The sequence below is a fragment of the Lolium rigidum genome, chromosome 4, assembly GCF_022539505.1.
Source record: "Lolium rigidum isolate FL_2022 chromosome 4, APGP_CSIRO_Lrig_0.1, whole genome shotgun sequence".
Taxonomy (NCBI): domain Eukaryota; kingdom Viridiplantae; phylum Streptophyta; class Magnoliopsida; order Poales; family Poaceae; genus Lolium; species Lolium rigidum.
The window spans coordinates 35,049,749-35,060,927 of NC_061511.1; the positions used below are offsets into that span (position 1 = coordinate 35,049,749).

Below are 11,179 nucleotides of genomic sequence, written 5' to 3' on the forward strand. Positions count from 1 at the left end.
ACGAGATGACCCGGGTGATGTTGAACTAAGTTGCACCGTCCTGTGACTCTATGTATATATAACCTTCCTCCTTGGTTGTGCATGAAGTGGAAGTTCATTATGATGCCAGTGCTTATCCAAGGTCCGAAACAACCCGGCAACGACATTGATGTATACCTGAAGCCATTAGTTGAAGAAGTTCTACAATTGTGGGCTATAACAGGTGTACGTATGTGGGACGGGCACAAACAGGAGGAATTTGAACTAAGAGCGTTGCTTTTCGTAACCATCAATAATTGACCTGCTCTTGGTAACCTTTTAGGATAGTCAAACAAGGATACAATGCATGCATGCACTATTTAGATGAGACTGACAATGTATATTTGGATAAATCTAAGAAGGCCGTGTACCTGAGGCATCGTCGATTTCTTCTGCGTCCCATCCTGTAATAAAGAAAGACAAGCATTTCAAAGGTGAGGCAGATCACCAGAAGAAGCCTGACCACCGTCATGGTGCTAATATATTTGCTATGGTCAAGGATCTAGAAGTAATCTTTGAAAATGGTCCTGGTGGATAGTCTGTTTCGAATGACGCTGCCGGACACACGGCCATGCGGAAGAAGAAATCTATATTTTGGGAGCTACCCTATTGGAAAGTCCTAGAGGTTCTCTCTTCAATCGACGTGAGGCACATGACGAATAATCTTTGTGTGAACCTGCTGGGCTTCCTAGGCGTGTACGGGAAGATAGAAGATACACCAGAAGCACGGGAGGACCAGTAACATATGAAAGACCCAGACAACATGCATGGGACCGATAAAGGACGTCATTCCTCCAGCTACGCTCTTACAAAAGCAGAGAAGGAAATATTTTTTTAAATGCCTGAGCAGTATCAAGGTCCCATAAGGATTCTCGTCCAATATAAATGGAATAATAAATATGATAGAGAAAAAAATTCCAGAACCTGAAGTCTCATGACTGCCACGTGATAATGACGCAATTGCTTCCGATTGCAATGAGGGGGCATCTTCCGATTTCCATTCTCGGTTCATGGGGGTCTTAAAAAATATGTTCATAACCGTGCTAGGCCAGAATGAAGCATCTCCAAGAGCTATGGAATATAGGAGGTCATTGAGTTCTGTGTTGACTTTATTCCTGACCTTAAGTCGATTGGTGTTCCTGAATCACGATAGGAGGGGGAACTGAGTGAAAAAGGCGCGCTAGAAAAGAAAGCAATGATAAGTATGAACGAAGATTCTTTCACTCAAGCACAATACACAGTTCGACAAAGTTCCACATTGGTGGTAATGTCTACGCACGCTTCTATTCTTGTAGATAGTGTTGGGTCTCCAAGTGCAGAGGTTTGTACAACAGCGGTAAGTTTCACTTAAGTGGATCACCCAAGGTTTATCGAACTCTGGGAGGTAGAGGTCAAAGTTATCCCTCTCAAGTAACCCTGCAATTACGATACAAGAAGTCTCTTTTGTCCCCAACACAGCTAATACACTTATCAGATGTATAGGTGCACTAGTTCGGCGAAGAGATAGTGAAATCTCTACTACTTAAAAAATGGGAACATGTTCCGTCGTCGGACGGTCCGTCGCCCCCTTCGTCCATCTCGTCGTCCCGCTCCCTCTCATCCCTCGATCCGAATTCCCACATCACAATCGCAATCCCTGCCCGCAAATGAAGCCACGACTTGGGGAACCTTGGTGCTCAAAGCCTCCACTACCACAACGATCCACCCGATCGATCCAGGACTCCAGGTAGCCACCCCTTGCTTGTTTACTCCCCCACATCAGCCCCACTTCGGCAAGGACCAGGGCAGGCTCTTCACGCCCGCCGCACCTCGCCATGTCCCATCATCCCGAGCTCACGCAGGTGCACAACAGCCGCGTCCTATCATCCACGGTTCCACCACCGCGTCCCTCGATCCGAATTCCCACATCGCAATTAAAATAAACTCTAGCAATCCGGGGATCTCGCGAACCTAGAAATCCAAGGATCTCGCGAACGGCACCACCGCAGCTGTCGCCATGGCATGTAGAGCTCGAACCCCATAGTCGCCGATGTTCTGCATCCCCGTGATTTCGAGGGGAGGGCCCAGCCCTGCGCCCGCAACGGCCCTCATCAGCGCTGGGAGTCTATACAACCAGCTGATGTACCAAAGGAGGAAGTAGGGGGCGCCTGCTGCGTGGAGAAGGAATGGACGGCAGGCACGCCGGTATCCCACTGGGATTCCTCTGTGCTGGGGTGCAGCCGTTTTTGAAGCGGTGGTGTGGTTTTCTGCATCTATCACGGTGGTGGTTAGACTCGATCGGCAGGGGCCTGGCTCTTTCTTTGTCGCCGGAAGGGACAGAGGAAACGGAATCACTAGAGCATAACGAGGGGATCACCAAGGTGTGGCTGCCAACGCCAATTGACAACGGCTCTAGCAAGTTGAATTTAAACACACAACCGGCAGCAGTCTTCGCAAAGGGCCAAGGAAAAAGGATTGTGACAATCATCGGATCAGGTACTCCTTCACAGCCTGATCTCGACATACAACTTTCAAGCACACTTCTCTAGCCCGGTGACACCCCACGCTCTCGCTTACCTAGAGAACATCTGCCTGATGCTGCCTAACGGTGTAGGGTAGTGCTGAATTGTAATGGAAGAGGAGACATGGATGTATACACAACCAGCAAGTACCTTGATGTCTGGTGAGTTTTATTGTCTACCAGTACACGATCTTTTTTTTTTTGTCTTTCAGCAAATGATAGGGTTAGAAATACAAACATGAAACACGAAATCCAAAATAAACAAGAGTATGTGAATGTAGTACGAGTCTCCTATGGTAGGAAGTTATCATCACCATTGCTTTATAGAGTACATTTGAAGCTGTCTGGTTCAGTCTATTGCTTATTCTAAATTTTTGTCGAACAATCTCAGTCAATTATCATGTCTGGCAATATGGCTATGAAGTGTAAATACTTCTGTTGCTCAGCTTTTAAAGCTGAATTTATCTGCAACTGCACTGTGACGTGATGGGCCTGATGTTTGCTGAGTTCGTCAACGACCACAATATCAGGTTGGTGGATGCCATTTGAATTTCTTTTGAGGGTTTGTTAAATAACAATAGCTGTATAGTCTGCATCCTGCTCTGTATGAGCACTTTACTTTTCAATTAATATTTATAGGATGGCATTGGTCTCAGCTTGCTTAGATGGAGCTGTCTGAATTTCAGCCACCGGATACAGTAAGCTCATCAAATAAGAAAAATAACCGTTTGCAGATGGCATCGATTAGAGTAGTTGAAAATGGTCAGAACACATATATGCCATTGTCTAAAAAGTACCCATGCTATTGCTATTATCTAAAAAGTACAGCTCTTGCTCTTCTTCTGGAATTTCCAGTTCAGTGCATTAAGCTTTTTCTGTACTATAAGACAGCCTGTAGATGATGCCACTCTAAATTTAACCAAGCGGTGATCTTTCTTCTCTTTTACAGCCAATCAATGAAGACGATAGTTCATGCATCGTGGAGCATAAGAGAAAGATTGATGTATAACAGCATGAGCGGAGAGGGTGGAGAATAATCTTCAACTACAAGGTTCTCTTGATGCGCCAATTTTCCAAGCATTTCATCGCAGAATTACTTTGGTGTCTGAGCTAACTTCTTTTTGAAGAAAATGCACTGAGCTTCACTCTGTAATACTGTGAGACAATGAGAGTAGCATGTTTCATTTGAATAAGATTTTTGCAATCTTATTTATTTATGCTTATTGTTAAAATAATTTCCTGATCTCACTCTTACTGAGAACATAAGAGTGCATCCTATCAATAGATGGATGCATTTTTTTTACCACTGATAGTTGATGTGATTAGTTCAGCATATATTTCTGTCAGTCCAGACTGAACTGGTCTGCCTACCTTACTTTTCGTGCAGATATATTCATAATTCAAACTGCATTGGTCACTATTTTTTCATTTAAATGATTCTTGCATATATATTCTGATTATGGACTTGTTTTTTCCATATTAAATCAGATATTAAATCAGATGAAGAAATAATTTCACTATTGAAGTATTTAAAGACTCGGGAAGAAAAGTTCTGGAAACATGTGCCATAGCCTGGACACACCATCAATATTTCTGAACGGTGGATATAATAGTGTGACATGGCTATCATCTCTTGATTGGTTTTCTCCACAAAAAAAAAACGATATCCTGGTGCCTCTCACATCGACGGGTTCTGCGTGTTCATATGCATATGTTGATGCAATGGAAGGCAATGCATTCGTTTTTGGTGGTGGGGATGGAGGTTCGTGGTATAACACATGTATACTATGATATTTAAATGTACGTCCCTACTTCTTTTTTTGGGCTTCAAACTGCATTTATGCACTTTCTACTTCTTTTTTTGGGCTTCAAACTGCATTTATGCACTTTCTGTTCTTGTAGTGGAATCCTATAATACAAGGAGTGACAAGTGGATGATATGCCCCAGTTTGAACCATGAGAAAGGAACTATTGCTTGAGTAAGTCGTAATGGCAAAATTTACACAATGGATGGAGATGAAACTCAAACTTATTCAGAAGATGAGATGTTTAATCCTTTCCTTGGCAAGTAAGTGGATATGTAGTCCATCTATGTGCACTCTTTAAAACATACTCCAATGAAATTTGTACTATTTCCTTTAAGAACAAAAGTAACTTGCACTAAAACATACATCCATCTGTAGGAGGAGAACCCGGTGAGGTGTTGCTGTTGTAGATCGCGATCGGACCTATGCGACGACAAAAGGTAGAGGGAGGCGAGGTGGCACTGTGGGTGGAAGGGTGGTGCAGTGCGGAAGTTCTCTTAGGGATAGCCTGGGAGGGGTCTGTCCGCACGAAAAGACAGGTATGAGATATTTCCCATTTTTCTTTGCCTTATGGTTTGTTTGTGTTGCTTGTTGGTTCACAACCTGTCAAACAGGACATGCATGTATATACTCCGAAACCATGCAATTTTTGTCTGTCCTCGGTTGTTCTTATGCTCAAAATGTATAAAGGTGCCCATGAAGTGCTCAGTTTAAGCTATGAAATAGGTTGTCATGGCCAATGCGAGAATTCGAATTTTTGGAATGGCGTATGTCCAAGAATACAAATATATTTATCACCTCTAGAAATTAATACCTAATTTTATTACACTTGAACTTTTAGCAATGCCATTATTTTTCATCTTCAACCAATTAATCTGTGAATGTGCTTTTTTTTGTATTGGTTGCTTCAACTGTACTCCTAATCATTCAACAAATCAAGCAGCAAGCTCTAGGGGCCATGAGGCTCAGCGCTTGGCACGGGGGTGGTAGAGGCCAAGAGGGAGCGAGAAAAGGGCGCTATAGCTCCACGTTCTCACTGGGAAGGTAGAGGAGGATCGGGGAAGTCGCGGCGAGGCATGCTGGTGGTGGTGCTTGAGGGTGGGCGGGCTCATCGGGAAGGTGTCGGGTGACCAAACTTGAGCAGATGGGGGCAAGTGTGAAGTCGTGAATGGGGCGGAGCAACAGATTGGATCGGCCATGTGGCACCAGAGGGGAAGAAGACAACCACCATACCGACAATTCAGAAAATGGAGGAGTTTTTGCACGGTTATTTGTGCAAAAAATATTTAAGAGCAACTTGTGTTCAGTTATTTTTTTGTGGGTTAATTTAATCCCGAGTTATGTGAGATTGCAAAGAAAAGAACATTGTGAAAGACAATAACTCCGACGTCATTTTAGTGCTTTCCATATTTTGGAGTTCATACAATGTCGTCTTATATCTAGAGCTCTATACATACATATAAAGAGTTACGAGGTTTGTTATGAGTTGCTCTCTCAGCTCGCATGCTATTTAAAAAAAATAAGAAGAGGAAACCATAGTCCCCTTTAGGGCTTTTTAATTGTGATGTTATTTTAAGATTGTTAGATGTTCACAGATAAAGGCAGAACTTAAAACCAACATGATTACTCTTATAGAAAATGCGATGTGTTCCCGTAGCAATGCACGGGCATTTAACTAGTACAAATAATATGAATGATTGTCAGTAGTAATTGCAATCTGAAATAAAAATGGCAGCAAGCAAACATGTAGTAGAACTGGTTATAAATGGTGTTTCAATGGTTAGGAACAGGGCCTAGGGCTCTTACTTTCACTAGTGGACACTCTCAACAATAATACCATAACTGAATACATAGATATTATCACTTCACTATGGTACTCTGAACCACTCTCCGATTTGATAACAAAGACAAATTCACTGTGTAAGGCCGCATAAGCATTCCTTAAAATTCGCATTCCCAATCTATGGACACCCCACGTTGTCACTTTGAGCATACAAAGATGGTACTAACTAGACACTACAATTCATAAGTATTTCTGGAAATTAATCTTAAGAAACAAACACAGTGTGCACACTGTCACCTTCACACCATTGGACAAGATGTCCCCGAAGATTACATAATAAACCAATTGAGTAGCAAAATAGTTGGAGAATAACATCTACATATTCAACTAGATTACAAAGCTCATGATCACATAAACAACATACATGGAGAGATAGATAGACCACATAGCTACCGGTTAAGGCCTCAGCCCCGAGGGAGAACTACTCCCTTCTCATCATGGGAATCGGAAACGACAATGGAGATGGCGGTGGAGTCGATGGAGATGGCTCCGGGGGCAATTCCCCGTCCCGGCAGGGTGCCGGAACAGAGACTTCTGTCCCCCGGATCTTGTCTTCGGCGACGGCGGAGCTACGGAACTTTTCTGGGATAGAGGCTGATTGATTTAGGGTTCACGCGCCGGGAGGCTTCTTATAGGCGGAAGGGCGGGGTTGGTGGAGGCCGGGGGGAGAGACCACCCCTAGGCGCGACCAGGGCCTGGGACGCGCCTAGGCCTGGTCTGGCCGCCCTGTGGCGCCTCCTCGACTCTCCTCAGGACTCCGGCTTCGTTACGGTAAAAAGGCAATTCGGCTTTTGTTTCGTCCGTTTCCGAGAATATTTCCTGTACAACTTTTCTGAAACAAAAAACAACAGAAAACAGGGAACTGGCACTGTGTCATCTTGTCAATAGGTTAGTGCTGGAAAATGTATAAAGATGCAAAGAAATGTAAATAAAACATAGTGGAATTGGTGTAAAACAAGCATGAAGCATCAAAAATTATAGATACGTTTGCGACGTATCAGGTGGCTCCGTATATCAATGTACATAAGAATTTTGTACGCCAACACCCAGGGTAGATGGACGATTGGATTATACGTGAACACATGATGAATTTTGACGGTTGGTTGCAAAAACATATCATAAATGATACCACTCTTTGAGATCAGCTGTACTTATTGGCCAAGACACCATCTTTGACTATATTGACTTTCCAAGGATACAAGATAAATGAGAATACATTTTACACGATCACCCAAGATAAAAAGAGAACCAACCAAAACAGTGGTGTCCGCTTTGATGCAACAAACAACAATGGTCAAAAGGACACATATTATGGTTACATAGAGGAGATATGGAAACTTGATTATGGGCCTTCTTTTAAGGGTTTTTTTAGGTGCAAATGGGTCAAGATAACAGGAGGCGGGGTTCAGGTAGACAAGTTGTATGGAATAAGAACAGTGGATTTCAACAATTTTGGGTATAGAGACGAACCATTCATCCTAGCCAAGGATGTGGCCCAAGTTTTTTATGTGAAGAACATATCTACCAAACCGAGAAAAAGAAAAAATAAGCAAATGAATACATCATACGATGAGCCAAAACGCCACATAGTTCTTTTAAGTAAAAGAAACATAGTGGGAATGGAGGACAAGACATACATGCGAGAAGATTATAACAAGTTTGATGAAATTCCGTCCTTCACAGTGAACATTGACCCAAGCATCAAGTTAAATGATGAAGAGGGTCCATGGTTACGGCCGACGCGATCATAAGAAAGGGCATACACGAAGAAGGTTCATGACACACATGTGTATCTTAATATGGCAATCAATTTCCCATTTATTTTTGTGTAATAATGTAAGTGTATGTAAGATATTAACACTGGAGATGGTTGGCTTGTTTTTACTAGTGAAATAGAGGTTGCGACATTAGAGGAAATGGAGGCTCTCACGGGCTTGCGGGAAAAAATTTCCGAGGCAGAACTTCTGAAGATGTCCTAAAACTGCCTCTAGCCGAACCCCAAGCAACCTTAGTGGAGAACTATTTTTTTCCTCGGCCTCTGCGCCCCCCAAATATTCTCCCTCAGGGCCGTGATGACGCGTAAAGCACACGCCCGTTGGGAACCCCAAGTGGAAGGTGTGATGCGTACATCAGCAAGTTTCCCTCAGTAAGAAACCAAGGTTTATCGAACCAGTAGGAGCCAAGAAGCACGTTGAAGGTTGATGGCGGCGGAGTGTAGTGCGGCGCAACACCGGGGATTCCGGCGCCAACGTGGAACCTGCACAACACAATCACAGAACTTTGCCCCAACGTAACAGCGAGGTTGTCAATCTCACCGGCTTGCTGTAAACAAAGGATTAGATGTATAGTGTGGATGATGATGTTTGTTTGCGAAGAACAGTAAAGAACAATTGCAGCAGTTTGTATTTCGGATGTAAAGAATAGGACCGGGGTCCACGAGTTCACTAGCGGTGTCTCTCCCATAAGATAGCGAGATGTTGGGTGAACAAATTACAATTGGGCAATTGACAAATAAAGAAGGCATAACAATGCACATACATATATCATGATGAGTACTATGAGATTTAATCAGGGCATTACGACAAAGTACATAGACCGCTATCCAACATGCATCTATGCCTAAAAAGTCCACCTTCAGGTTATCATCCGAACCCCCTCCAGTATTAAGTTGTAAACAACAGACAATTGCATTAAGTATGGTGTGTAATGTAATCAACACAAATATCCTTAGACAAAGCATCAATGTTTTATCCCTAGTAGCAACATCACATCCACAACCTTAGAACTTTACATCCTTGTCCAAGATTTAATGGAGGCATGAACCCACTATCGAGCATAAATACTCCCTCTTGGAGTCACAAGTATCAACTTGGCCAGAGCCTCTACTAGCAACGGAGAGCATGCAAGAACATAAATAACATATATGATAGATTGATAATCAACTTGACATAGTATTCAATATTCATCGGATCCCAACAAACACAACATGAAGGATTACAAATAGATGATCTTGATCATGATAGGCAGCTCACAAGATCTAACATGATAGCACAATGAGGAGAAGACAGCCATCTAGCTACGCTATGGACCCATAGTCCAGGGGTGAACTACTCACACATCGATCCGGAGGCGATCATGGCGATGAAGAGACCTCCGGGAGATGATTCCCCTCTCCGGCAGGGTGCCGGAGGCGATCTCCTGTATCCCCCAAGATGGGATTGACGGCCGCGGCGTCTCTGGAAGATTTTCCGTATCGTGGCTCTCGGTACTGGGGGTTTCGCGACGGAGGCTTTAAGTAGGCGGAAGGGCAGGTCAAGAGGCGCCACGGGGGCCCCACACAACAGGGCCGCGTGGGCCCCTTGCTGGCCGCGCCGCCCTACTGTGGCGGCGCCCCGTGGCCCCACTTTGTGACTCCTTCGGTCTTCTGGAAGCTTCGTGCAAAAATAGGACCCTGGGTGTTGATTTCGTCCAATTTCGAGAATATTTCCTTACTAGGATTTTTGAAACCAAAAACAGCAGAAAACAGCAACTGGCTCTTCGGCATCTCGTCAATAGGTTAGTGCCGGAAAATGCATAATAATGACATATAATGTGTATAAAACATGTGAGTATCATCATAAAACTAGCATGGAACATAAGAAATTATAGATACGTTTGAGACGTATCAAGCATCCCTAAGCTTAGTTCCTACTCACCCTCGAGTAGGTAAACGATAACAAAGATAATTTACGAAGTGACATGCTATCATAATCTTGATCATACTCTTGTAAAGCATATGAGATGAATGCAGCGATTCGAAGCAATGATGAAGATAATGAGTAAACAAATGAATCATATAACAAAGACTTTTCATGAATAATACTTTCAAGAGAAGCATCAATAAGACTTGCATAAGAGTTACTCATAAAGCAATAAATTCAAAGTAAAGGCATTGAAGCAACACAAAGGAAGATATAAGTTTCAGCGGTTGCTTTCAACTTCAACATGTATATCTCATGGATAATTGTCAACACAAAGTAATATAACAAGTGCAATAGGTAAACATGTAGGAATCAATGCACACAAGTTGACACAAGTGTTTATGCAGGATAGAAAGAATAGGTAAACTGACTCAACAATAAAGTAGAAGAATGGCCCTTCGCAGAGGGAAGCATTGATTACTATATTTGTGCTAGAGCTTTTCATTTTGAAAACAAGAAACAATTTTGTCAACGGTAGTAATAAAGAATATGAGTTATGTATAAGATATCTTATAAGTTGCAAGCCTCATGCATAGTATACTAATAGTGCCCGCACCTTGTCCTAATTAGCTTGGATTAACACGGATTATCATTGCATAGCATATGTGTCAACCAAGTGTCACAAAGGGGTACATCTATGCCGCTCGTACAAAGGTCTAAGGAGAAAGCTCGCATTGGATTTCTCGCTTTTGATTATTCTCAACTTAGACATCCATACAGGGACAACATAGACAACGAGATAATGGACTCCTCTTTAATGCATAAGCATTCAACAACAATTAATATTCTCATAAGAGATTGAGGATTGATTGTCCAAACTGAAACTTCCACCATGACTCATGGCTTTAGTTAGCGGCCCAATGTTCTTCTCTAACAGTATGCATACTCAAACCATTTGATCATGAAAATCTCCCTTACTTCAGACAAGACGAACATGCATAGTAACTCACATGATATTCAACAAAGGTAAAAGTTGATGGCGTCGCCAGAAACATGGTTACCGCTCAACAAGCAACTTATTAAGAAATAAGACACATAAGTACATATTCTTCACCACGATAGTTTTTAAGGCTATTTTGTCCCATGAGCTATATATTGCAAAGGCAAAGAATAGAAATTTTAAAGGTAGCACTCAAGTAATTTACTTTGTAATAGCGGAGAAATACCATGTAGTAGGTAGGTATGGTGGACACAAATGGCATAGTGGTTGGCTCAAGGAGTGTGCTAAGGAGATGGAAGTCACCTCAACTAGGGTTAACACGTAACTGAACAA

At 42.7% G+C, this 11,179-nt stretch overlaps 1 protein-coding gene across 16 annotated transcripts; it reads left to right on the forward strand.

Moving 5' to 3' along the window:
* Nucleotides 1-1,585: 1,585 nt before the first annotated feature.
* LOC124649199 lies at nt 1,586-5,749 on the forward strand. 16 transcript variants are annotated; one of them, XR_006986565.1, is made up of 7 exons: nt 1,586-2,493; nt 2,612-2,680; nt 2,910-3,048; nt 3,468-3,569; nt 4,007-4,586; nt 4,702-4,862; nt 4,938-5,749. XR_006986565.1 is itself a non-coding variant. In XM_047188858.1 (3 exons), the coding sequence occupies exons 1-3, from the start codon at nt 2,184-2,186 to the stop codon at nt 3,553-3,555; spliced, it is 462 nt and encodes a 153-aa protein (XP_047044814.1). In that variant the 5' UTR covers nt 1,586-2,183; the 3' UTR covers nt 3,556-3,999. The 16 variants fall into 16 exon arrangements, 1 of the variants encoding a protein (XP_047044814.1); XR_006986564.1 differs by having other exon boundaries at nt 5,014-5,749; XR_006986567.1 differs by having other exon boundaries at nt 5,264-5,749.
* Nucleotides 5,750-11,179: the final 5,430 nt, after the last annotated feature.